The 27792-nt window shown below is 47.0% G+C and overlaps 1 protein-coding gene and 1 long non-coding RNA gene across 2 annotated transcripts; one reads left to right on the top strand and one right to left on the bottom strand.

Annotated features, from left to right (window-relative positions):
• Nucleotides 1–1311: 1311 nt before the first annotated feature.
• LOC134027111 (gap junction delta-2 protein) lies at nucleotides 1312–3040 on the top strand. The gene is made up of 2 exons (XM_062470263.1): nucleotides 1312–1572; nucleotides 2023–3040. Exons 1-2 carry the CDS (start codon nucleotides 1502–1504, stop codon nucleotides 2864–2866), a joined length of 915 nt encoding a protein of 304 aa, XP_062326247.1. The 5' UTR covers nucleotides 1312–1501; the 3' UTR covers nucleotides 2867–3040.
• A 9069-nt stretch (nucleotides 3041–12109) lies between these two features.
• On the bottom strand, nucleotides 12110–25065 carry LOC134027019 (uncharacterized). The gene is made up of 3 exons (XR_009931405.1): nucleotides 24934–25065; nucleotides 12785–12941; nucleotides 12110–12520 (listed from the first exon to the last, which is right to left on the bottom strand). It is a non-coding gene; the product is annotated as an uncharacterized LOC134027019 (long non-coding RNA).
• Between the last annotated feature and the right edge of the window lie 2727 nt (nucleotides 25066–27792).

Here is a 27792-nt window from a genome sequence, read left to right as displayed (position 1 = left end):
ATGTCTGTCTGTCTGTCTGTCTGTCTCTCTCTCTCTCTCTCTCTCTTCCTCTCTCTCTTCCTCTCTTCCTCTCTGTCTCTCTCTTCCTCTCTGTCTCTCTCTTCCTCTCTGTGTGATGAACCCAGTAGGTCACATGACAATTGAGTGGAAGGTTACAAAAGATTTGAGTTAAGGTTATAAAAGATTACAGCGGGAGGTAGGCTAAGCAATTTCCTGATAAATTAACCACAGACTCTCATTCAATTTAAAAAATGCACCACGTGACCTAAATCTGAGCTACTGATACCATGCGGTTTCGTAAATAAGCATCCTCGTGCATTATAGGTGAAAAAGCTTTTACCAAGAATTGTCAGTCATTCCAATTTCATGTATTAACTTTTCAGTGTTTTGCAATGTCAACAATTACTATGTATCTGGCAACCATCCAAATCAGCGTAACATTCTTCAGCAGTCTTCTGTTAGTCTTGCGCACACGCCCAGCATCTTGTAGTGAGTTGATCATGTCTGAGGGCAAAACACGGGGCGGAGCCATGTCGCTTCTATTTATAACCCCTACACACAGGGAGCCTCTTAAAGCGATTAGCAGGTCGGATGGAACTGTACTCTCACTCAGTCACATCCACGGCATTATCTTTACCTCGTGTTGATGACAATAGTTTTACTACCGAAAACGAGAACACTGAACCCGTCCAGCTTACATTGGCAATGTGTAATGGCAGGCATATTTTTACAATCACGCGTGGCTATCAAAGCACCTGATTTAGAAGTGGCAAAATATCAGGAGACTAAACATTGACCCTAAAACTCAGGACACAGTCTATCCCCAGCCCCTTTAGCCCTCAGTGAGTCGCCCCAAGCGCGCAACCTGGCACAATTCCGGCATGCTCAATGATTATATCAAAGGAGACACACACCCGGGGTTCTCTGAGCTTACCACCAATCATATTATCACAGATTAATCTCACGGTGGCCCCAGGTCTATTTGCCGAATATTGAAAATGAAAAACCCTGGCATTTTGGCCGCGCTCCACAAACCTGTCTGCGCGTGACGCAGGAGGAGACTACTTAAAGGAGGATTAACGCTGGCAAGACATTAAATTCAACCTCCCTCGATCCAGACGCAGCGCGCGACCCATCAACCTGATCTGAAGATCGAAAATAGGAGGGCTTATCGTAATCAGCCCTTCAGACTCCCATGACAAGGAAAAGTGTAGCAGCGTCGCGGGAGCGCTGAGCAGCGGACACAGCACACTCGCTCTCTCACATGCAACTCCGCACGGCGCGCAAGAGAGAGAGAGAGAGAGAGAGAGAGAGAGAGAGAGAGAGAGAGAGAGAGAGGAGAGAGAGAGGGGGACGGCGGTTTCAACACGATATCAATGCATTTGCCAGATAAACTCGGAACCTCTGGAGAGTGACAACGAACGGGACGTGGAAATAACCACAATTTTGCAGGAATTCGACCAGAGTGCCGCGTGCCCTCGTCTTCTCCGGATGAACAGAAATGGGGGAATGGACCATACTAGAGAGGCTCCTGGAGGCTGCTGTCCAGCAGCACTCTACTATGATAGGAAGGTAAGAATTAATCTTCAACCGTTTATTTGAAAGGTACAGAAAGACGTGTTGTTGATGGCTGATTGTGACAAGCAAGGACCGTTGTATCGGTCACAAGCTTACAGAAGTAAAGCCAGATCCTTAAAAAAAAAAGTAAAACATTTCAATGCATATTTACATAGCCTAAATACATGTCCAGATGTAAACTATGATCAATACACAAGTGCTAGATAATACTGACACAGACATTAGTTTATCACATAATAAATGCACATACCATCCCAAACCAGTGCTAAAACAGAGTTGCGTGCAGCAGTTTTCCGTTTCAGCACTGGACAGCTCCCCAACACGCGCTCGTTAAAAGACTAAGTGAAGCACAAAATCAAGGCACACAGAGTACATTTACAATGAATAAACCTCAATAACAGACATTATATTTACACGTTGCTTGTTTTTTTGTTGTTTTTTTAGGATCCTACTAACTGTGGTGGTGATCTTCCGGATTCTAATCGTAGCAATAGTTGGAGAGACAGTCTATGATGACGAGCAGACCATGTTTGTTTGCAACACCCTACAACCGGGCTGTAACCAGGCTTGCTACGACAAGGCTTTCCCAATATCACACATCCGATATTGGGTTTTTCAGATAATTATGGTTTGCACACCGAGTCTTTGTTTTATTACATACTCTGTGCATCAATCAGCTAAGCAGAAGGAGCGGCGGTATTCTACCGTCTTCCTGAGTCTGGATAAGGATCAAGATTCAATGAAACGTGATGACAGCAAAAAGATTAAAAACACAATTGTTAACGGAGTACTTCAGAACACAGAGAACTCCACCAAAGAATCGGAACCGGACTGTTTGGAAGTCAAAGAGATTCCCAATTCGGTCATGAGAACTACTAAATCAAAATTGCGGCGACAAGAGGGTATCTCGAGGTTTTACATAATCCAAGTGGTTTTCAGAAACGCGCTGGAAATAGGTTTTTTAGTGGGTCAATATTTCTTGTACGGATTCAACGTCCCATCGGTGTACGAATGTGATCGATACCCCTGCATAAAAGATGTCGAGTGCTACGTTTCCAGACCAACGGAGAAGACAGTTTTTTTAGTCTTCATGTTTGCGGTCAGTGGTTTTTGTGTGGTGCTGAATCTGGCAGAACTCAATCATTTGGGCTGGAGGAAGATCAAAACGGCCGTGCGAGGTGTGCAAGCTAGGCGGAAGTCCATATATGAGATAAGAAATAAGGACTTGCCCCGCATGAGTGTGCCCAATTTCGGTCGCACTCAGTCCAGTGACTCTGCTTATGTGTAGCACATGGAGACACTAATAGAAAATGGACAATGTGCAGTGAAAAAAAAAAAGTAACCACAATGAACGGGATGGACGGATGCTCGCGCCTGATCCATGTCATCCTCAGAAGAGTGGGCAGAGTTTTGATTTGTTTGTCTTTTACTGACTTTTTTGCAGGCGTGAATTACACGTTTGTTGACTTATTTGTTATATTGCACTGATGCAACTTTTTAGTAAACGTTTCTACTCGTGTAAAGCGCTAAATAGAGACCATGTTGACGTGTTCACGCATCCTCTCTGTGGGCTGGTCTACTGTACTTGAAGAGAGTCAATGCAAATTGCACTAAGAGGTGAACACGGGGATCCAAGCCGAACCCAATATGTGCTATTGACGGTGTTTTTAAACATTTTCCACCGACTTTTGACACCAACCTATTTCAGCGACACAATACACACCGGCTGAAGTAAAAAAAAAAAAAAAAAACTATCCTCCAGATTTATATATGCATAGATATATATAAATCCATTTTGACTATGGATCGACCTAGTTGAAATACATCAGCATCATTCATGTTTTTTGTTGCCTGTGTTGCACCACTGACCTTAACGTATGTAATCATTCCATTGCTATATAGCTGACTTGCAAAACAGTATCTGGTGGATTTGCTGCAAACGCTAACGTCTGTGACTTCCTTAATTTATAACACACCAAAGCGCCCACTGCTTTCATTTGTGAAGTGTTTTCTTGCTTTTGTGTAATCAAGTGCCATACTTGTATATAAAACATAATATGTGTACATATAAATATATAAATATATATATATATATATATAGTATTATTCATCATGAAAGCTAATTCCCTTGCTTGGAGTATGCTCTATGCCGCCCAATTTCTTTTGTTGCTTTAACTGTATTTGTTGTGATTTAAATGAAAAGGATATATGGCATTTTCTCTATATACTTTTGTTTTGCAAATGACTGGAAAAGAAGTAAAGTGCTAGTCTTTTTTATATACAAGAAGGAAATGTCTCTCCACAATCAGAATTGATCGAAACTCAAAATAGCACAAATTGACATTTTTAACAAAGTAATGGGCAAAAATAAAAATCTACTCTCTGGTGCTACAGTTTTTCATAAAATGGTTTTCAATGTAACCAAAACAAGTCAGAAAAAAAAACATCTTTTCTGTCCAAAAATAAAAGTGGGATTCATGTACACCAGAAACGTGTGAAGTGCAGTGCTTTCTGTCTTTACTTTCTGAGAGCTTGAGTTGCCTTATCAGTGCTGTCCTATAGTGTCAGCTTTTGCTTGGTGCAGTGGGAAGGCTCGCCACACCCACTATGTCACTCCCCACAAGAAGACCCCCCCCCCCCCTCCCCGCTCCTTGATCCTCATCTCACCAGAATGTGTTGCTCAGTGGCTTCAATGCATTTTATAATGGGGATGCCCCCTGTGACAAACATCAATACCCTATGTTCCCTGTTGGGGAAGCTCTATGAAAAGCACCCACTCACAAATCCTGCTGTCAGCCCCTGGTCATGTGCTTAACATGTAACTGTTTTCAATGTTTCAGTGTTGAGTTTGGGCCTTTGGCCAACACAGACACACCCTGTGTATTGTAGGGATGTGAGATACCTCATTCTTATCGATACAGGGGGCAGACCTATTAAGTCTTCTGCTCATCCCTTCTTCTCTAATTTGAGGAAGAAAAGAAAGCAAGTGAGCTGCTCCGTCTGAGGGGAAGAGTGCTCTTCATGAAGGTCATCAGGAACAAGAACACAGAGAAAAAAGAGAAAGTGCCAAACTGTAGTAGACGCCCACACTCCTGAGAGAGAGAGAGAGAGAGAGAGAGAGAGAGAGAGAGAGTAGACGAGAGTAACTGAAGGAGAGTGGTAAGGGGCTGACCAGAGAGAGTTTGGATGCAAGAATGACTCGGCAGAGTTCAGAGAAATGAAGAGGCCGAGGACTGACCCATCCATCTCGCACTCAGTAGGGACGCAAAATCTCTCCCTGGCTCACGAATTTAGGCAAAAAAAAGAAGAAGGAAGAGGTGCAGTTTGTCAGCTTGACTTGATGCAATGCAGTGCTTGCCTTTCTTTCCTCACACACACGCCTCCTTTCTCTCCATCTCTCCTTCATCTCTTCATCACTTGTAGGTTGTCATCCTGTTTTCCGTTTCTGATCTGTCTTTCAGATGCACAAACCTATACTGTACAGTGAAAAAGGGAGGGATTTTGTTGTGCTACAAATTTTTATGGTCCAAAAATCAGTGAGCCTCATACATGCCAAGGACTATCTTTAAACTGTACTCATACTGTAAATGTGTGACTGTGGACAGTCACCGTGTCACTGGTTTTCCCTGCACACATTCACCTTGGTATCTTCACTCACCGCCACTCGCAGCTAAATGCCAAAATTACTGGGTTATGTATGAATGCAATTATGCATGCTGTGTTGCATTTCACATCATGTGAGAGTTGGATGTTTCGGTTAAATATGATATGGTACCTGCGTTGCTGTGTCCTTTGTGTAGAGAGACAGAGACAGAGAGAGAGAGGGGTGGAGAGAGAGAGAGAGAGAGAGAGAGGGGTGGAGAGAGAGAGAGAGAGAGAGGGGTGGAGAGAGAGAGAGAGAGAGAGAGAGAGAGAGGGGTGGAGAGAGAGAGAGAGAGAGAGAGAGAGAGAGAGAGAGGGGTGGAGAGAGAGAGAGAGAGAGGGGGGGGGGAGAGTGATCATGTTACCTAGGGAGCTAGCTGGAGGTGCAAAACATATACACCTCTCCACCTGGATCAGGTCTGTGGATCAGAATTGGAGCATGCAGACACAGGAAGAGAGATCTTCCAGAGCAGCCCAGCATTTATCTAGAGTTTCGGTACCTCCTCTCCCAGAGCGGGGCCCGACAGAACAGGACTGCGGCCGTCCTGGTAGAACGCAAGACAAGACTTAAGGAACACCACCAATTTCCACTGATTGCAGGTGCTTAAAATAAAGACAGGGGAGGTTTTTACAGGATCATTTTAGCTTCTAATCTTTGTCATTTATCTCAGAGCAGTTGCCGGTAGAAACGCCCCGGGATCACGGAGAAGTCTTCTCCCCTGGATGCTGCAGAGAGCGGGTATCCACCTCATGAAGGGAAAGCTGCTTTTTTACGAGTAACCAGCGACTCCATGTCATTTCATCCATTTCTATTTCACACTTTAACAAGGAGCTTGCCCGGAAAACACACAGGCCTCCATAAAAAAAATCAATACTCCTTCCTCGACAAGCTCCAATCTGCTTGCATTCTGTCTTTTGATTAATTCTGTGTCAATACACACGATATGGAACGGGGGAGTAGATTTCATTAGGGAGAAATACACAAAATGGAAACTGTTGTCTCTAAAAGATGAGAATATACTGTATTTGTATAATTGTTGCCGTTTCTCTCTGTTTGTTTTGTAAGCATCTTGTCATCTTGAGTTATGTCATCTTGAAGCCCATAACAACCGTAAAACTTATTATTTCCACATTTCGAATCTTTTACACTTGGTACCCCTGTCTCACTGCTGTCTAGATGTATATAAGTCAAGTGCTGTGTTGAAAGAGGATTTTATGCTGAAGAAATTCTCAACAACTTAGTTTTGACACAGCCTCACAAGCTAAGACTCAGCAAAAGCTCTCTTCTATATAATACAGCATCTAATCCTATTCTCAAGAGCACTGCAGAGAAACCGCTAGCACATTGGAACAGATTTAAGGGGAAGATTTTGGACGTGAATGCCAGATATGATGTTTTATGCTGAAAATGCAGCTTCATAAACGTCTTGTTGAAAAATGACTTCATGAAAATGGTCAGTTGCAGTTCCAGAACTACAAAATTAATAAAATAGTTAGCACAATCTATTAATCATTACTAATTGACACATATTTAATCAGCAACATATAGTCCTACTGAAACAGAATGGCCCATGCGTTAAGCCTTCATCTAAGCCTTGACCCCTGTTTCATCCAATGACAGTTTAGTTCTATAGTCCATTTGCAAAGCCGTTGCCCCCGGAGACGGTGGTTCACAGAGTGTGAGACCACTGATGCATTAGCGGCTTCCATCTCTGGATGAACACACAGGGACTCATAGGTCAGGAGCTGGTTTCACGGACAAACCATAACTGTGACATCCAATACCATGTACCCAATACCCATGGCTACGGTATAACATGGTTATGTCATCGTCCAAAATCTCCCTTGCATGCAATAGTTGCCTTGTCCTGTGAAGATGTGATACGCCACCAAAAGGACAAACGTAGATGTTCTTGTTAATGTTCTTTGCTATAGCAATACAGAAGTCTAGTGGTTGTGGGTCCCTAACATAGTAAAGCAGCCAGCAGTGTCCCGGCTGGTAGGCTTGACATGCGAAGGACAGGCTTGTGCTGTGGCAGCTGTTACTGATGTGGCCGGGGTGGTTAACGTCTGTATTTACGACGCTCCGTGGCAGCGGCTCTACATCACAGGGTCCCCCCCTCAGTAGAACCCGAGAGCTGGGGTGGAGGGGGGTGGAGGGAGGGTGGAGGTTGGTGGAGGGAGGGTGGAGGGTGGTGGTTGCAGCCGGCAGAAAGGTAGAGGTGGTTCTCAAACTGCTACCACATGAAATAATTATCACCCACACAAGGTCGGCATTGGTTTAAAACTCCAACCCTGCATGGCCTTGTGTCTCTAAAGGATCTTTGGGATAGACCTTGATCACAAAACATATCACGTGTGAGTTACACATACTTGACTTATCACACATAAACCAGTAGGAGGAATCATGGGACCTTCGAGTAGGGCCTTCTTGTGTCTCCACAGACCTAACCTGTGATGTACACCACGGCACTTTGACCTGAAAACGAACCCCACAATCCTTGGTGCCCGCGGAGCCATACCCATCCATTTCCCCTTCTTTTAACAATCTGAAAGGGAAAGACTGGCTCCGGGGCCTTCTGCTTTAATTCTGCCTTTTGCACAGATTACTGCTTGAAAGGGTGAAAGCAAACAGAAGAAAACATTGGAAGTGGGTCTTTTGATCCACCGAAGCCAAAAGCTATGAAATTAGCCTGCTTACTGCTCCAGCACATGTGCACCACATGTTCTAGGCAGATATGGCTTCTGTTGAAACAAAACAAAAACAACCCAGAGGAGGATGGTACAGTATGGCTGGACCGTGTTGCACCCTGAAGTCTGACTGGGGAACAATTCAGCCTCCTCTTTCTCTCTCTTGATGTCTCTGTCTTTTTTATGAGTTTAAATGTCTCTCTTTCTCTATGTCTTTGTGTCCTGCTCTGTCTCTCTCTCCCACTTTCACTCTTCCTTTCTTTAGCATGTCTCTCTTCATGTGACTCTATAACCGTGTCTTTCTATGTCTCTCTTCATGTGACTCTATAACCGTGTCTTTCTATGTCTCTCTTCATGTGACTCTATAACCGTGTCTTTCTATGTCTCTCTTCATGTGACTCTATAACCGTGTCTTTCTATGTCTCTCTTCATGTGACTCTATAACCCTGTCTTTCTATGTCTCGAAGCTGCAGGCTCCCCTCCCTGTTCACCCTTGCTTGGTCCCTGGTGTTGCCGGTTCATGTGAGGGGACATGCTGTAACACCTCTCTGGGATCTAAGAACACCAGGCCCGTCCTCAGATGACCACCCCCCAACACACACACACACACACACACCGATGAAAGCCTCCAAGCGTGGAGAAACAAAGGGCCATGTGACAGTGGCAGCACCCATTCGGATGGGGTGGAGAAGGGGGGGGGCGGATTTGGCTGCAAGGACAGGCCTGCTCAACAATCACTGCTGAGAGAGCCCAGGAAAGGTGATGCCAGATTAATGTCTGATCCCACTTTTAATATGACCTCTTGGATTAAGGGGGATGGGGGGGGGGGACTTTGGATTATGATTTGATTTGCCACCTAGGGGTTCAAGGGAGGACAGCGCCCAGCAAACCTGCAGCCAATGCAATCATCCCCTTTGCTTCCACAAAGACACAACACATTCAAATCGGTTGGTATTTTGAGTGAGTCAGGATAATAAAAGTTTCACGTCTGAAAAAATACAAAAACAGCCTGGTGCCTGTATTTTTTTTTTAAATGCGCCTTCCTGAGACACTGTATTATACTAAATCAGCAACTTGGCTCAGGAAGGCATAAGAGCGGTTTTTACTTGGCAGTGCTTACAATCGTTACACTGTAGGCCACACCGCAGAGGAGAGAAACCTTAATGATTTCCTTTTCCTATCGTGTGCTGAATCTGCTCCGTCCGTAAGGTGAGGTCCATGCTGGCACCCCTGCCTGTGGTAGCCCTTCACTCTTTCCATCCCTCGCTCTCTCCCTCGCTCCATCTCTCTCTCTTCCGCCCCAGGCCTCCCTGGTGGCAGGTATAACAGACACCCCCTGCTGCATCGCCCATCGACCCTGATAAACGTTTAAGTTCCACGCCATTGGACAGCCAATAAAAATCAGTGGCGGGTCGAGGCTTAATCAGCCGCAGTGGTGTTCTCTCTCTAATGGGACAGACACAGAGCCACAAAGAGGAAGAAGGAGGGAGAGAGAGAGAGAGAGAGAGAGAGAGAGAGAGAGAGGAACAAAAGCTGGGTGGATAGTTTGATCTCCAGCTGAACAAGCTGAAGGCCTTGTCTCTTTCTCCCTCTCTGTCGGCAGTCCACTCACATTCACATGTGTACACAACTCCTGTGTTTTGTAAAGTCTAAGCGGAACAGCCCCAGCTGAAAGCCATGCTAATAGTGATCTGATTTAGAGGGTGGCAGAAGGTGTACACTCCAGCAAAAACAAGAAGTCCGAAGCAGCCTGTGAAGTCCAGCACCCAAAAGAGCTCCCTCCATGACTTCTCACATGCAGCACATGCTCACAGGACGCCATGCTGCTCCTCCTCTGGTCTAGTTCACTCAGCGCTACCTCTGGACTCTGGGTGAACCATACAGCTGTCTCTTCTATTGCTGTTTCTCCTCTGCATGTCACCCCTACCTCCCTCTCTTCCTCTCGCTCTCTCTCTCTCGTCCCTTCCATCCTTTCCTTGGTCTCCCTCTCTCTCTCCCCACCTCTCTCTCTCTGTCTTTGGTACTCTCCCTCTCCCCACTCCCCTCTCTCTGCTTTCTCTCCCACTCACCACCCCTCCCTCTCTCCTCTCTCGCCAGCTCTCTCTCTCTTTTTCCGTGTCCTCCTCCCCCTCCTCTCTGATGTGGCAGCCCTTTGGTGTGAATCACGTGCTTGTCTCGTCCAGGCCAATAACACAGAGCTGAAATCACACTTTACAGAACAGCCAAGCAAAGCCTTAATGACCAGCAACCCATCTTACAAGCTGCATCTCCCACCTAAGATCGAGTTGGAGAATATGCTCGACTGTAAATTCACAGACCCCCAGAGGACTCTGTCTAATTTACAGTAATGTAAGAATAGATGCTGAACGAAATAACCAGACAAACACACACACACACACACACCAGATGATGTCTGCTACCTTTAGCTACCATTAAAAGATGGTTCATTATTTACGTAAAATCACACATTTCCTCTATGAGCCAGACTTGCTAATGCAGCTCTTGCCTCTATCTCCCTCATCACAGGACATGGGACATTTAAATGTGTTAGTAACCCAGCCAGCTGATGCAGATGGTTGCACTAACCCTAAGATGCCCCTAAGACGCCAGGCGCGCACACACACACACACACACACACACCTACACATGTATCCACATGAATAGATACACACACATAGACACACATGTAAACACGCATGAAAGAGTGAGAGATCTTACATTAGAGAGGGAAGATCCTCTCCCACAAACACACACACCAGGAAACTCTTGCCAGGAGAAGCCATAGCGCTGTGTTAAGCTCCTTAAAACTTGCATGGCAGTCCAGTTTGATCAGAAAAGGACTCAAATGAATCCTCCTAAGTGTGGTCTAACACCATCCCCCGAATGTGGCAGAGCCTGTCTGAGGAGGGGGGGGGGGCTTGGGGGGCAAGATTAGGAAGGTTTGTTCATGTGTTCATCGCCTTCTAGCTTACTGCCAACTGAGGAAAACATTGACCCAATGCCAAGAATCATTTCATCGTCAGACTGGTAGCTTACAGCCATAGCCATATTATGAAATGATAGTTATAGAATAGCAAGACTCTTCTTAGGTCATCGTTAATGAAGGGAAAACAGATCGTCGAATGATCCCAGGGTAGAATGGGTTTCCCGTGGGTTCACCATCGAGGCATACATCAGCTCATGCAGCACCAGGAGACAGCTGATAAGAGGGAGCATCCGGCTGACATCAGCTCCTGTAGGGCGGTCGGAGTGTCCTCAGCTCTTTCCTTGAGGGCCACACTACATGGGTGACAACCACAGACACACACACGCGGGTGACAGGAGATAGAGAGATACACCAACCCCTCATTAGCGGGACCCAGCGACGGATGCGGGCAGAGGGGCAGGACCGGAGAGCAGGTGATGGATACGGGGACTGAAGGGCTTGGGGAGGGAAGTGCAGACAGAGTGCACTGGAGGGGCTTCTATCGGAGGATGGAGTGCAGGGGAGTGTGAGTGTGTGTCGGGGAGGGGGGGTTGACCTTTGTGGACAATGCTGATGTTAGGGAATGCTTTCATGCACGGCCTGTTGGTTGGCAGGAATGGCCACCAATATAATTTCATACTGTGTTAATACAGTTCAATATATGTGTTTCATTCTATTTTGTTCTTTTTATTATCATTTTTTAACATTCATGGTTATTTCCATGTTATTAACAGTGCTGAGATTCTATGTTGTGGAATTGGAGTCCTCATGTTGGTCTGGAGGTAGAGTGGAGACAAGCTGGTCGTCCTCCAAACGAGGCTGTGAGCTCACGTGACCACTGAGAACAGCTGCCCTGCTCTCTTTGCCAAAACAGAATGGGGGATGTCCTTTGCCGTGTGGGTTTATTTCCATGTAAGAACCACGATTCGCAATAAGAAACAGAATAGCCGGCCATAAAAACAGAAAGCTTTCTGTAAATGTGAGATGAGCAGTCAGTGTTTATGGTCTCCCACACTGTCATCAATACAGTTTTACAACACACATCCATGCACATGTCAAATATCGTTTTTTACAGGCAACACATGCAAGATCCATTCCTTTCCATGCTAATGAGTCACAGTGTTGCAGAACCACAACAAATTGATTATTTTAGTCATTTATTTTGCACCAGATCCTCAATATGGAACCAACCCACAACAACTGTACATCATGTTCTCGGCAATAAAGGTTCATTAGTTATACAGTCTATACTGGTCTACTGCTCCTCTTGAATGTTAGGCTGCAAGCCCACCTCCTCCTACACACAGTCATGTGTACATATGCAGCCTGTAGTAAGGAAGATGATGTTCAATATATTTCTTACAGGAACTGGGCTGGATTGGACGGACTGGACTGGTTCTATGTCATCTTTCTACACACTTACAGTCCAGAGTCTACCATAGAAACTACAGTGCATTTCCTATAGGGCCTTAAAATGAAGCAGCCAATCAAGGAATGCTTCCATCAGGAACACTCAGTGATTTAAGGAGAGATATTTACTCTGTGTGGGACTGGGAACCTGCCTGAACCCTTGGCGTGAACCTGACTGCCCAATCCCAGCAAAACATCTGCTCCATGGTCCGGCATTGCCCCTCCCATAGGGATCTGTAAGGGAGAGTTAGAGAGAGAGAGGGAGGGAGTCGGTGAGAGAGAGAGAAGGACAAATCAAAAAGAGAGACAGAAGGAGAGAGAGAGAGAGAATAGAAAACAGAGAAACCTATCAGAAAGAGACCGAGACCGAGGGAGAATGTGACCTCTCGACATTCAGACACACCATATGCTCCCACCTCCACCAACCCACCCCTCCTCTCCCGCTCCTGAGTTAACGAGCATGCTGTAATACGGCTGCTAACTGGGAGGCAATCTCACCTCGCCCACGGCCAATGGACCAATGGCTCGTATAACTCACATCATCTCTTTCCCTCCCATCCAATCCCAGTTAGAGTGTGATTCATGTGCCAATCAAATTGCAAGTCTATTCTGTGCCTGGGCGTGATTCAGCAGCATGTTCACTTGACGCGGGGCCCTTTGGAGAGACAAAGCTATCAATTGTGACCAACCATGGTTATGTACAGTTATGTACAGTATAATGGAAGTGGTGTGTGTGTCTGTTTGTATGTGATGGTGTGTGAGAGAGTGGCGGCTGGATTGATGTGTGTGGATGGGTGAGAGTGGGGGTTGGGTTGGTGAGTGTGTGTGTGTGTGTGTGTGTGGGAGTGGGGGTTGGAGAGTGTGTGTGACAGTGGGGGTTGGTGTGAGTGAAGACATGGTGGCGTACACAGGAACCTTCGGTGTGAGTTATCCGCCAGTGCTGCAGCAAGAGATCTGTGATTGCCGGAGTGCCAGGGAAGGTTTTAATTATGTTTTCTTTTATTCAAACGATTAATCCTGGAGCCCAGAGCACTGAGAATCCCCCCGGGATGCGCCACACATCTGGCCAGGCCAGCGCCATTATCATCCCCCACCCTCCCTCTCAACCTATATTCTGCTCTTTCAATCTCTCTTTTTCCTCTATAAGTGTCCATCTCTCTCTCCCCTCTCTCTCTCCATCATTCTCTTTCCTTCTCTCTCTCTATACATCCCCCCCTACTCTTTCCTTCTCTCTCTCTCTCTCAATCCCCCTTTCTCTATATCTACCCCCCCCCTCTTTCACCACCCCATCATGACCCCCCCCCCCTCACACTAACAGCTCTGCAACTCCTGTCGATGCTCTCTCCCCAGTCATTTGCATATCGTCAAAACACAGATGTATGCAAATGGATGTAAATGTATGCATTGTATGGAACACGTAGCTGCATTTAAAACCAAATATAGATTCTCACAACTGTCTCCACATGTTTAATGTATGCTCTGTAGTCATATGGTTAACGGGTGCGTTATACAGGATGTTCATTCGGAATGAAATGTATGTGGCATCAGATCTATAGAGAGCTGGATTTAAAAAAAAATATTTCGAGGAATCTCACGCGGGGATATAAAGTTAGATTTTAGGAATATTTAACATGGTATCAACAATTTAGACACAGACTGTGATACAGCACACACACACACATATATAAACACAGGCAGACACAGATACACACGTGTGCACAAGCCCACACACACACATCTCCAATCATGGTAACCCTCACTGAGTCTCAGCTCAGTGCTGACTTCTCATATGACAACAGACTAGGAGATTTCTGCTCTTATCTAATCTCATTTTAGATGTGCATGACATCACCTAAACTCAGGCCTGGGCCTCATGAATAAGAGAGGATGAGATAAGAACAAAGGGGAGATGGAGGAAGGTGAGTCAGATCAAGAGTGGCTGCCACTGAGATAGAGTGAGAACGAGATACAGTGTGATGGAGAGAGAGAGAAATATACAGTGTGTGTGTAAGAGAGAGAGAGAGAGAGAGAGAGACATGGAGAGAAAGACGGTGGGTTGGGAAGAGGAGGGATGCGAAAGAGAGTGAGAGAGTAAAAAGACAAAGAGAGAGAGACGGTGAAAGAGGCCACCAGTGTGTCTCCAGACAGGGCCTCGTCTGAACATGTCTCCAGCAGCCAGACGTGACCTCAGCAGACTTCAGCTTCCTGCTATGACCTCACTCTCTATGACCTCACTCTCTCTGAGCCCTACGACAGTGTTCGGCGGCGGGCTCAGCTGAGGAGGCGTCTTGCTGCTGCCTCGCAAGCTGATCCTCGCTGCCGTTTGATAAATCATGCAGTGTTTACTACTGCGCTGAGGAAGTGGAAACTCAGATCCCAAAAACGTTTGGCTGATCTTCCGATACATAATTCAGCACAAACCAAAGAAAGGGGCTGGCAGTCCGCTGGAACGAGTTTTGTCGATGAAAATGTTATTTTTGTTAACCACGCTGAGGTTTCAGATGGTTTAGATTGTTCTTTTACGTTAAATGTGTACATTTATTTTCCAATGTTCATGGATGTTATGCAGATAAACCCTGACGTTACCGTTTTGTATGCAATATTTTCAGTATGCACTTTACTAAGAAGAGCTGGGAACAAAGTGACCATCTTCCAAATAGTCTGGGAGAGCCCGACAAGCCTTTCATCATCCTCCAGTACAATTAGAACAATAATAAAGAAAAAGGTTTTGTGACTCAGCTTTCTTTGTTGTTGCCCCCTCCCCCCATCCCTGCCACTCCAGGATCTGCTAGCTGCCAGGCCCACTACCACTCCCTGTCACTCCCCCTGTCTGTCAGTCACAAGAGTTCTGCGACGCGTCCTTGAGAACTTCTCTACCAGGGGAGGGAAAGGGCAAGGGTGGGGGGGTGCATCCGTACCTCAGACACTGCACGTCTCTGTGTGCTGCTGGGAGATGCAGTGTCGGTCCTGGGAGACCTGAGGTGGAGGTGTGTGTGTGTGAGTGTGTGAGTGTGTGTGTGTGTGTGTGTGAGTGTGTGTGTGTGAGTGTGTGAGTGTGTGTGTGTGAGTGTGTGTGAGTGTGTGAGTGTGTGTGTGTGTGTGTGTGAGTGTGTGAGTGTGTGAGTGTGTGAGTGTGTGAGTGTGTGTGTCACGTTGCTAGACATCGCTACCCAGGCCTCACATTCCCTCTCTCAAACTCTCTCTGGGTCATGGACGTCGACAATCACACACTGAAGGGAACACAACCCATAGCCCTTAACTCAGAACTGTAACATTCTTTGGACTAACCAAAGTTCTGCACATTCAACATACTGCAACATGCTGCAACACCCACAAACCCGGATGAAACGTCCAATGACAAGTCACATTGACATGGACAGTCAGAGAGAGCCTTACCGCCAACCTTCACCTTCTAGCACCCATTACATTATTCAGAGGCTCTCAGAGGAAACGAGGAAAAAAAGTCTCCATGGCGTGTTTGTGACCCGTGCGACCAGCTTGCTCTCGTGTCTGAAGGGGTGTAGACCCGGGGGCAGCCCTGGGAGTGTGGGAGAGGGAGTGCAGCTGGAACCCATAGACTCATACATGGATGTGTATGTGGAGGATGGGCGCTGAGGACTCTGGTAGCGGTCGTCTATCTGGCAGCCCGGTTGACTGTAGGAACGAGCCCCCCCGTGACACGAGGCAGCACGCCACGCTGCTCTGCTCCCAGGTGAAACAAGGCGCTTTTCAAGCTGCCGTTCCTTCTTGCCACGCCACAAATGACAACTCACGGTGGAATGCGGGTGGAGGAAAGGGGTGGAATGATTGGCAGGCAGGCAGGCTGACAGTGTCTAACTTTCTGTCTGCCTGTCTTTGTGTACTGAATTGATTCCAATTAAAGCCACTTGATACTCCCGTTTGCACCATATTTCTTTTCTATATTGAACAGTCGACAGTCTTAGATTGAAGCCATTAAAAGACACTGATTAGAAAATATACTGGATCGACGAGCTCCCCATCTTTTGCAATAGCTGCAGTATCTTTTCACCCTCCACTATTTCTAGGTCTTTCTGTGTGTGTTGTAAGTGTGTGCGTGTGTGTGTGTGCCGTGTTTGTGCACCTGTGGAAGATTAAAGCCAGGAGGGAGAGAGCAGGGCTCTTTTGAACGCGGGAGGCAGGCCTGAGCGGCTGCTTCTATTAGTAAGCATGGAGGCCAGGCCTTGTTTGTTCTCCACTGTCATCCTCATAACTCTCCCTCTACCAGGAGCACCCATGGTGGGTGGGTGGAATCTGCACCCTACACACACACAGGCAGACACACACACACACACAGGCAGACACACACACACACACACACACACAGGCAGGCAGACACATACACACACACACAGGCAGGCAGACACACACACACACACACAGGCAGACACACACAGGCAGGCAGACACACACACACACACAGGCAGACACACACACACACACACACACACAGGCAGACACACACACACACACACACACAGGCAGACACACACACACACACACACACACACACACAGGCAGGCAGACACACACACACAGGCAGACACACACACACACACACACACAGGCAGACACACACACACACAGGCAGGCAGACAGGCACACAAATCTCACTAGAGACACCTCATTCAAATTAGCCATGAGAAATAGCTTGTTTGGATTAACATCCCCAAGAATATATTTGGGTGGTGTCCTGCAATGTCCTTCTCTGTGCTGACGCTGTAATACAGTGCTTGGTATTCTCCACAGCAGCAACTATATCCACCCTAATACCGAGAACCCATTCAGACACACGCTTCCCTATCAAGACATTACCATAGAAATAAGCCATGGGGAACAATGTGCTCAAGATTGAATACATCCAAATAACACCTTGGGCTATTGTACTACACTGCAGCCTACATAAAAAAATAACTTGTCTCTGTTACAAATGAGATCAGCGGCAAAAAAAGATCAAATTACGGGTATAAATGTAACTTTCAATTCATGCTGCCCAAACTCCTCTATAGTATGGATGTCCAAGGGGATGGGGAGCATTAAATACACGTAGGATCAATGCACAAAGATAAGGATATATAAGACATTTTGCCATCGGGACATACAGTACATGTAGATATGGGCAGAATGGGGGGGGAGGGGGGGGTGATGTGTCTGTGTGGATGGTAGGGTGGTGGGGAGGATTCTCATATGTGTGTGAAAGGCCATAATACCAGCTTTAAATGCCATACTCCAGTGTCCTACATTTCAAAGGCACACATATGGTCATTGGTGCTAGCCATTTCTAATCTGGATGTGTACAGCATGCTCGCGGTTAGACAGACAGCAGACTGGCATGGTAGTGCCATCACTCTAAACCTGTCCAATAAAGAGACCGGTTTCCTTTTGTGGTGTGCGTGCTTTCTTTGTCAATGATTGCATAAGATCAAATAAAAGTCTGTTATAACAGACCAATTAAATATATCTGGACCATGTCAGAGATTTATCCAAGCCATATGTTCACAATCTTGATAGTATTTCCCTGTGTTTCATCATCATTCAGAGTGACATTATCATTGAACACTGATGCCAACTGGAAGAGTTCTTGAATCATATTCACAACATTCGTTGTGAACCACTCCATGATCAAATTTTCACACCAGGTCAAGTGGCGCAAACTGTCCTCTTCCACAGACCTCACATCAGACAGAAAAAAGTAGGCAAAGCTTTAGATGACTCCTGATCTCAGAACAGATTTCAAAGCTGTTGGATCCTATTTTACAGCGATAACGATGCCAGCTTTCATGTGCACCATCTCCTCGAGCAACATTGTCTCCAGTGTACTGAGCAGTGAGCCAAGCTTTACATACAAATGCATGGAGACTCCCTGCTGTCTGAGAGGAGATTGGGCCCAAAACCTTTGTACTCAGAACATGTTTGATTTTATCACGGTTGGGACAAACGGTTTGCCCATTAGCAAAATTGGCCCCACTAGCCAACTGTAGAACTTTTAACTGGGCCAGTTTATCATTCCCGAAACTAGCCGTCATCAGCAGATGGTGACAGAAATAAAGAGAGAGAGCTTCTCAAATGTGGAATTCTGTTCAAACACGTACTGCATATTTTGGAACTGGTGCTCATCTGCAGCGGGGATAACTGTCTCAAATCAAAAGGAACACTGTCACATTGTTTCTCAAGTAGATTATCTGTGACTCCACAGTCCTCACTGCAGCCAACGCCGTACACTGAAGCCCTGAAGCACCCGGGCTCACAAAACAGCAGAATTTGATGAAAAGAAAAGACAAAAAAGAGAGAGAGAAGGTAGAGAAGATGGAGGAGAGGGAGGGCAAGAGAGGACTCTCTGGAGGAAGCATGAGGCTGCAGCCGGCATTGTCTCTCTAAATTACCTCCCGGTGTGATACTGGCATCTCTCTCTCTCTCTCTGGACACAGAGGGGAGGATTGCTAGCGGGGACACTGGAGCGACAGTGTGTGTGTGTGTGTTGCTTAGTGTGCGCGTGTGTTGGTGTGTGCGTGGAAGATCGGAAAGATCCACACGGTGAACGGCTGCCACCTCATCAATCGCTTTGAGGACAAGGGATGAGACAGGATGGGTGGGTGGATGATGCATCTTGTCAGACTTTCGTGTGTGTGGGTGTGTGTGTGTCTGCAATCACTACATTACATAAGATGCTCACACACTCCACCGAGCTTTAGCCCAGACAAACATAGTCCAGAGGCAACATCAATTGATTAACATATTCAACCGCAGGGGTAAAAAATCCCAGAATATTGATCTGACTGTGCGAGAGGGTTAATCAGAATCAGAATGGGTTTTATTCGCCATGAAAGTTTCCACAGACAAGGAATTTGCTTTGGCAGGAAGGTGCAAACATTAAACATATAAGAATCTAAAATTTAAATATGAGGACTAACTATACTAAGGGTACATAACTAGCAATGTAATTAGATTAAAATAAACTATACAATAAAATATAAGTTGCAGTAATTTACAATATAAAAATAAAAATATTACAAAAAATACAAATGGTATAGGGATTGTATTGTCCAGTGCAAAAAGCAGTGTTGTTTTAAGGGCATTGAGTCATGAAGTCAGTGTGAACACTTGGCCTTGTTGAAGAGGCCAACAGCGGAAGGGAAGAAACTGTTTTTGTGGCGTGTGGTATTGGTCCTGATGGACCGCAGCCTTCTGCCGGAGGGGAGTGACTGAAACAGGGAGTGACCAGGGTGGGAGGAGTCGGCCACAATCTTCCTCGCTCGCCTCAGGGTCCTCGATGTGTGCAGGTCCTCGAGGGTAGGCAGTGCTCAATCGCTGACATACCTAGCTGTCCTTTGACTAGGCAGCTGGTTATACACCACAAGCCCAGAGAGATGTGCTGTGTCATTCCCTGTCTGTCTCTCTGTCTGTCTGTCTGTCTGTCTTTCTGTCTGTCTAGCCTCGGGCTCTGGCCTTCCTGTGTAGTTGTGCCAGATTCATCTTCATTCAGACCCACCGTCCCTGGTCCTGTTTGCAGGAGCATTCATCCATCTTCCTGTGTCAGTCTGGGATTCACTGGGCTGTGTCAGCTGGGGTGGGCCGGGCTGTGTCTGGGTCTGAGGCTGGCACTGGACTGGGCTGGGCAGGGACTGCGCTAGGATAATGCTGTGATAGGCTGTGCTCCATTGGGAGGGTGACAGATTGGAACAGGGACAAGGCAGGATTAAAAAGAGCTAGGATGGACTTGGACTGGACTCAAGGGCAGGGTTATTGTCTTCAAAGTGTGTTTGTTTTAACAAGACTGTGCTTTGGCTAATCCTCCGTGTTTTTGTTCTTCCTCTGAAATCATGGCCCATTTATTCTAACCCAGTTATTATTGAAGCCTGGCTAGGCAGCTTGTGATGGATGGCACTTTGTTTTAGTCTGACTATTGCTGACACACATAATACTCCAGCTCTACACCCAGCCCCAGAATACAAACACACACAAGGGCGCTAGAAATCTTTCGCGTTTATGAGCTATGACAGTTTTATTAATTAGGATGACAATAATAAAGAGATAAGCATAGCTGCATGAGTAATTACACATTGTGTTGCATGAGGGAAAGAGAGTAGCTGACATACACACACATGGCTGGTTGATTGGCTGACAGACAGGATGGCTAGCTGGCTGGCTAATTGGCTAGCAGACAGAGCCTGGCTGACTGGCTGATTAACTGGCAAGCTGGCTGGCTGTACATAATGTAAAACTCTTAGACCTAATCTGGTCCACATCCTCAGAGATTGATAACAGAATCTTCTGCCTTTCCCGTCCTGCAATTCCAGCAGACCCTGCCTGTCCTGTGGATGCATGGTTGAGCCTGTGGACCCTCAGACTCCCATAACCCTGCACTCCTCCATAACATGCTCTCTTTCTCCTCTCCTCTCCGGAATCAAAGACACTCCCTGCATGTCAATGAAGTTCCCTGCCTGTCTGCTAGCTGCTACTAGTTAACCACCCGAGTGGGGCTCTTGTCTCTCACACACAAGCAGCCATCTGCAGGCTGAATGGAGGTCTCTGAGAAGGATGGGGGAGGCAGGGCTGGAAGGAGGGGAGCTCTTCAGCTCTCTTTAGAGGGTGGGCTGAAGTTAACCCTGTGGGCCCGTCTCTCAGCCTGGTGCTTTGAGAGGCACGCTAATCATTGAGGAGAAACGCAACTATTAATAGACATCGGATAAGCAGTGTGTGAATATGTGTGTGTGTGCGTGTGTGATGGGAACGGGGAGTGTTATCTTATATTAGTCTGATGCAATGACAATGTCTGTTCAAAACAGCACAAGCACAGAGGAGATGGCATGACAACACACACAAACACTGGCAACACATGCACACACATATCCACTTGGATATGGGTCTGTTTTCCCTGTAGCTGGGTCTGACAGTTTACATCACACACACACACACACACCCACACACAGCCAACGCCAATCGTGCTGCGAGTGTGCCTGCCTTGCTCACTCGATCCCCTCTCTCTCGGCCCTCTCTTTCATCTTGACGGCCGCCACTCGCTGTTGAATCAAGCTGCCCATTGATGATGAGAGTGGGCACATGGACTGGTGCCACCCCCCCCCCCCCCCCCCCGCTGGCTCACTGGTGTACGCCATCCCAGAGAGTGACTCACATCCGAGCTGTGAGATCCAGGCGTGATCCTGTTCCAGTGAACGGGCAGCCCCAGCTCCATAGGAACGATGCAGCTCCTTGGCATGCGATCGGTCATGTGACTTGCAGTGTGACAGGGAGATCGCCGACCATACTGTGATCGTCCGCCATAAAGACACACTGGTCACAGTAGACTTGTCTTCCTTCCGTTCGTTTTTTTCGTGTGTGTGTGGGGTGGGGGGCTCTTCTTTAATGCGCGTCTTCCTGTGTGTCTGTGTTGGTTTACCTTCATGTGTGTGTAGGTGTTTCTGGGAGTGCAGGAGTGTGTGTGTGCGTGTGTGTGTGTGTGTGTGTGCGTGTGTGTGTGTGTGCGAGAGAGTCCTCCCGAGGGTTGTCCACAGCAGTCTGGTCTCTCCTCTCTCCTCCTAAAATAGCCGCAAAGCCCCAGCAGGGGTTAACCCCTCCCAGGATTACTAACTGCTGCTCCCTAGCCAAAGTGACAGCAGTTAGCTGCCTCTAACTGGACCTCCCCACCCGCCGCAACTCCCTCCCTCACACACAGACTGTCATTCACTTTGCGTGCATGGAATTATTTCATTCACACGCATGCACAGGAGGATGCTTCGAGCTCCTCGAGACGTCCATTCACACGCATGGACACACTGTACCGGGTCTCTCTCTCTCTCTGTCTCGCTCTCTCCCTCCCACCTCCCTCTCTCTATTATTCTCCCTCTTTGCCTCTCTCTCTCTTTTTTGTCTGTCTACCCCACTCACCATTCTCTTTCCATCCCTCTCTGTCTTTCTCAAAAGTGTGTTTGTATCTGATGTAACTGTACTTACAGACGGCGAGACAGAGCTCACGGCCCGTTCACAGCTGCCCCCGTGTCTCATTTACCACCTCGTCCCTGATGCTGATCAATCACTCGCACACCTCCACCCCGCCCCCCCCCCCCCCCCCACCACCACCCTTCATCCTGCTCCCCTACCTCTAACGTCTTCCTCTGCTCTACCGCCTGCTTCTGCCTCCTTTTTTCCATGTCCTCCCACCTCCTTTTCATCCGCCCTCCCCTGCTCATGCGGTACATTGCGGTTCGACCTTTCTCACTCGTGGTGCGCTGACCCTGCAAAAAAAACAAACCCATGGCTTTCTTTCGGTTTTAATTATTCATGTGTGGCGAGAGTCTTCTTTCTCGCTGCGGGCCGGCGGCGCTGGGGAGTGAATGTGTGTTTGTGGCCGTGCGTGTGACAACTGGATGGTATTTTGTTCCGGGTGTTTCCGAAGGTTGTGATTTTGAGGGGAGCAGGCGAGCTTACGTTTCGTAACCTATTTGAACACAACTCCCATAAAATATGACTACTGGAGATCACCAGAGTGGACTAACAGAGCAGACTTAGAAAGTACATCAACCGAGTACTCTAACAGAGTATACCAAGTACACCAACAGAGTCCACAAACTATGTACACAGCTAAAAGATGGCAAAATCTGTTTTGTTACATTCCAACTGATCCTCTTGCAAGTGCCGCAGGGTGGGGATTAGGGAAATCACAGTCTTTCCCCCTATTTCTTCTCTCTGCACTTTCTCCTCACCTCCCCCTTCACTCTTCTCTCTCTCCTCCCCCTCCCTCCCTCCTCCCTCTCCTCCTCCCTCCCTCCCTCCCTCCTCCCTCCCTGGCAACTCCACACGTTATCTGACATCTCTTGGAGAGGCGTGAGTCAAAAGTCCTTACAAACTCTGCCATTAGACTGACAAACAGAAAGTGTCACTGGTGGAGGGAGGGGGGGGGGATGGGTGGGAAAGAGAGTAAAAGAGAGAGGGAGAGAGAGAGGGAGAGAAGAAGGGAGAGAGCCTTTAAAGTGGGTTTGGGGAGGACGGTTGGAGATTAGTCCCCACTCTCGCAGCGTGGAGATACGAGGGAGCGCAGCGCTCGACGGGCCGGGGCGCGGCGTCAGGCTTGTGATGCAAAGTCTGGGAGATCATTACCCCACATATCATCAGCAAGCACACTGAGAAGCCCTGAGCTCTCCCTCTCTCTCTCTCTCTGTGCCTCTCTCTACCCCGCTCTATCCGTCTCTGTCGCTCTCCCTCTCTTTCTCCTCACCCTTCTCTCTCTGTGTGAGGACATGATGTGGAGCGGAGGGGATCTCGGTCTGCTTCCTGTGTTGGTGCTAGACCTGACAGGCTGGGTTGCTAAGGAGAGAAGGGCCAAGTGACGTGTTGTGTGTTACACGTTAATGGGGGGGAGGGGGGGGTGAGGCTATATGTGTACAGATGTGAAGAGGCTTACTGCAGGAAAAGGCTATATTATGAATATACATGAGGCGTGTATTACATGGTCTGACTGTCTTTACAGTAACATGTATTACACCCTCCCCCCCATGTTATCGTGTAATACACCACATGTTGACATGGGGGTGTGTGTAACATGTTACTATAAGGACAGTCAGGCTCAAATATGTCCTTTTGATTACAGACCTGGACCACCAGAACAGGCCTGGAGGTTGCTTTCTAACACGCCTTCACAAGCCTGTATGTGACACACACACAGCCACACACACAGCCACATGGTGGGCCGCAAGCTACCCACTGTCCACGACGGTACATCCTGCTCTTCATCCTAATGTGTTAATCAGTGTCATGAGAGGGTCTGAGCTCATCTACAGGTCACCCATAAGCCGCTCCGCAGGAGGCACCAGGTCACATGAAACGTTTAGACATTTCTCTCTTTCCTCCTCTTGACCATCTCTTGCTTGCACCATTTCATCCCTCCCTCCCTCCCCAAACAACTGCATGACACCATGACACCATGACTCACGCCTCACATCCGTCACCTGCGTCCCTGCATCTCCTTGACGATGCCACTCCCGCCAGCGGGACAGAGGGTGAGCCAACAGGCCGGCTCAATAGGGTGGTTGCCATGGAGCAAAGGGGGGCTTTGAGGACGAGTAGGTGTGTGTATGTTAACATAATCAGACTGGATATCAGGGTGTGGGCAGCTGTGGACGTGGGCGTTAGTCACACTCTCTGGTCCAATCACCATCCCCCAGTAGGGGCAATGAGGAGATGGATGGGGGGGGGGGGGGGGAGATAAGTAACACTTGCCCCTGGTGTCTGTGGGCTGGGTGGCGAACTCCAGTACAGTAGTGGTGTTGGGAGAGTACTGAGTGATTGCTTGGTTCAGAACAGATCAAAGCTGCATTCTGTCGAGTCTGAAGGACAGCGCTCTACACAGGAGAACGAGGGAACATGCTGAGCTCTGTCACACATACAGACACAAGCATACTCATGTGCACACACACACGCACACACACTCACAGAAACACACTCGTACATGCACACACACAAACAAGCTTTTGCACGTGCGTTTGACTGCTACACATGCCATGTATCGTTGTAAAGTTATGAGTCTTGTGATGCTACTGACGTAAACCATTTCAAGATCGCAGGTAGCCTACACAACTTCTTTGGCCGACCACGAACGTGTCAACACAACGTGAAAGTAAACAGAGACTACTCACCTAACAAGGCTCGTTGTCCAGTTATGCAAAATATCCAAACAGAAATTGTCTGGTTACATTCCCAAAGGTCCAAACTATCTAACCAAGGTAAGTATTTCATCGAAAACCATGTATCACATCCATAACTCTTGTTGCATCATTCTAACTTTTCCACTTTGCAAAGTTAGAATTGGCTTCAGCTGGTTGAAATTAGCTTCAGTTGTTGTTTCACAATAAGCTTGTTAACCGTATAGCCAATGAAATTCTGCAGACGCCAATTGGCAATATTCGGTGTAACTTTGAAACTGTCTAAGTAAAAGTCCACGTGAAAAATGGATGATAGAAGCAGAGCTTTTTCTGCGTAAATACTGATGAAACAGTGTTTCAGCAATACTAATGGGGTATTTAGCTATGATATATGATAGTTTTAAGTACCACCTTTCATTACATTTACATTTAGTAGACGCTCTTATCCAGAGCGACTTACAGTAAGTACAGTGACATTCCCCTGAGGCAAGTAGGATGAAGTGCCTTGCCCAAGGACACAACGTCAGTTTGCACGGCCGTGAATCGAACCAGCAACCTTCTGATTACTAGCCTGATTCTCTAACCGCTCAGCCACCTGACTCCCTCAAAGACAACAATTATGAAAAGTAATACCTTTTTATCTTAAATATTTGACTTTGGTTACCAAGGGTCCTTTTGGAGTCTCCACAGGGCAATTTTAGAAAACGCCTTGATGTAACATAAAAAAAACGTGTAAAATATGCATATACAGCTTTCCATTTACTTTGGATATGCCTTGTTTCAGGCGATTTGACAGGATTCTTGTGAAGACTAAGTAGAATTGGATTAAATGTGGCTAAATATGCATCTTTGTATTCATATGTGTGTTCAGCAGTTGGCTAGTGGTGTATGTGTGCTCATGAAAGCAAAGTGTCTGTAATGCGAAGTGATAGTTAAGTGTCACATGCTGGTAGCGCTCTTGAGACAGTTTCAATCATCCCCCCTCAGACTCACAGATCCTGATGGATCAGAAGCTAGAGGGGGGTGTCTCCTCCAGCCCCCCCCAGTAATGAACATCTAACTGGGTAATGCTCAGGGACGGTCTGGACCCTGGAGGTGGCTGTGTTTACTTATTCATACTGCAGCCGTTCAACCCGGTCCACCAGGCCTGCTTAATAATGGATCAGGATGACGGTCATGTGACTCTCCAGCAGCTATCTCTCTGCAGTGTTTACGCCAAGAGACTGGCTGTTGTGGAACCTTGAGGTCACGGGGGAGTGGCGGGACAAACATTCAATTACCCTATCCCTATCCAAACTCTGACCTACAACAAGAAGGATTAGGACGCAAGATCAACCCCCATCCCTCCTGTGCTCTCATTCCAGCCTGCCACACCACCCTTCACTGTGAGGTGAGTTAATCTGATAATCTACTGTGTAGGTGAGAGCCACCGTCCACCATTACCCCCTGACCCCACACCATCTCCACAACCACCACCAACCCTCCACCCTGTGTGTGTGTGTGTGTATGTCTCTGTGTGTGTGTGTACGTGTGGAACATGTCCTGGTTGTCAACCTGAGGGTCTGGAAAAGAAAAACAACATCCTTCTATTTCTCCTCCGTTTCTGCAGGGCTAGCTCTCCTTCCTTCCTTTCCACCTAATATGCAGATCTCTCGCTTTCAGTGAGACGTACGCCCAGAAACAAAGGTGATGTACGCAACATGCACACGCTACATTTTAACACCACAGGTAGGAGGAGGCCGAGGCCTTTTCAGTTGGGCTCCTTTCAGGAATCTGCAACTCTCGTGATATTTCATTGGGTTTCTTAAGGATGTGTATGTATGTGTGTGTGTGTGTTTTTTTTATGTGGGTTTGAAGGCTTCGTTAGAGAGATTTGCGAGTTTGTGATTGATCAGTGACTGGCTGGCCTCCTGACAACCTGCCTGGCGGTCCTGACGATCTCCCGAACTGACAAGGCACCTCCAGGTACGAACACACATAGTACACACACATTTGCACACATACACACCCAATCACAAATACATGTATGCAAACACACAGGCAGACATGCATGTACGTGTACCCACACACATACACATATACGCACAGGCACATACTCAAGCACCTATGTCGACATACATACCAAGGCAGAGAGGTGATTCACTCATCAGATGAACCATCCAGCACTAGATGACAATGGACCTGACAAAGATATTTTTCTCACACACTGTTCTGTTTGCAGAGAGAGAGAAGGAGGACATCTTCAATGAAAGCCTCTCACAGCCAGAGAATCAGGGTGTTCAAGTTTAATAAGGATCTCTCTTTCAGTTTGGAAATAATAATGTACAGAATAATGCATAGCATGTTACCAATGTTCTACAGTTTCTGTGATCAGATTATATTGCCTCCTTACATTCTACAGTAATGGCAGATATGATTGCCTGACACACTGAACAGTGTGTCCAAAGTGTGACTGTATCTCAAAGGAAATCTTAATTAAATTTTTCAATGACTTTATGATAATTATAACAGGCATTAAACCAGCATTAATTAGGATCAAAATGTTCTATATATTTTTGGAGAAAGGCTGTCTAAGAATGGAATGGAATCCTTGTTGAACTAAACTGCTGAAACAGTACACCTCAAATCTTCCACAAACACACACAATAGCACTTTCAGCTGTCATCAGTCCTCCTATGTCCTCATTAAAGGAACATAAATAATCTGCTTCTCACCCCTTAAATCCTCACTATGTGTTCTCCACCTCTCTTCTTTTTTTTACCAGACCCATCTTCGGTACTCTCATTTGCTCCTCAGGGCACGATTACAAACCAATCACCGTATTTAGTACTGACACCCAGCCAATCGTACAGT

The sequence above is a fragment of the Osmerus eperlanus genome, chromosome 9, assembly GCF_963692335.1.
Source record: "Osmerus eperlanus chromosome 9, fOsmEpe2.1, whole genome shotgun sequence".
NCBI lineage: Eukaryota > Metazoa > Chordata > Actinopteri > Osmeriformes > Osmeridae > Osmerus > Osmerus eperlanus.
This window is presented reverse-complemented; position numbering and strand designations above follow the sequence as displayed.

Excerpts from the sequence above, each read along its gene's own strand:
- LOC134027111 (XM_062470263.1), top strand. The coding sequence starts at position 1,502 with ATGGGGGAATGGACCATACTAGAGAGGCTCCTGGAGGCTGCTGTCCAG. Across the intron at positions 1,573-2,022 it reads CACTCTACTATGATAGGAAG|GATCCTACTAACTGTGGTGG; the intron begins GTAAGAATTAAT and ends TTGTTTTTTTAG.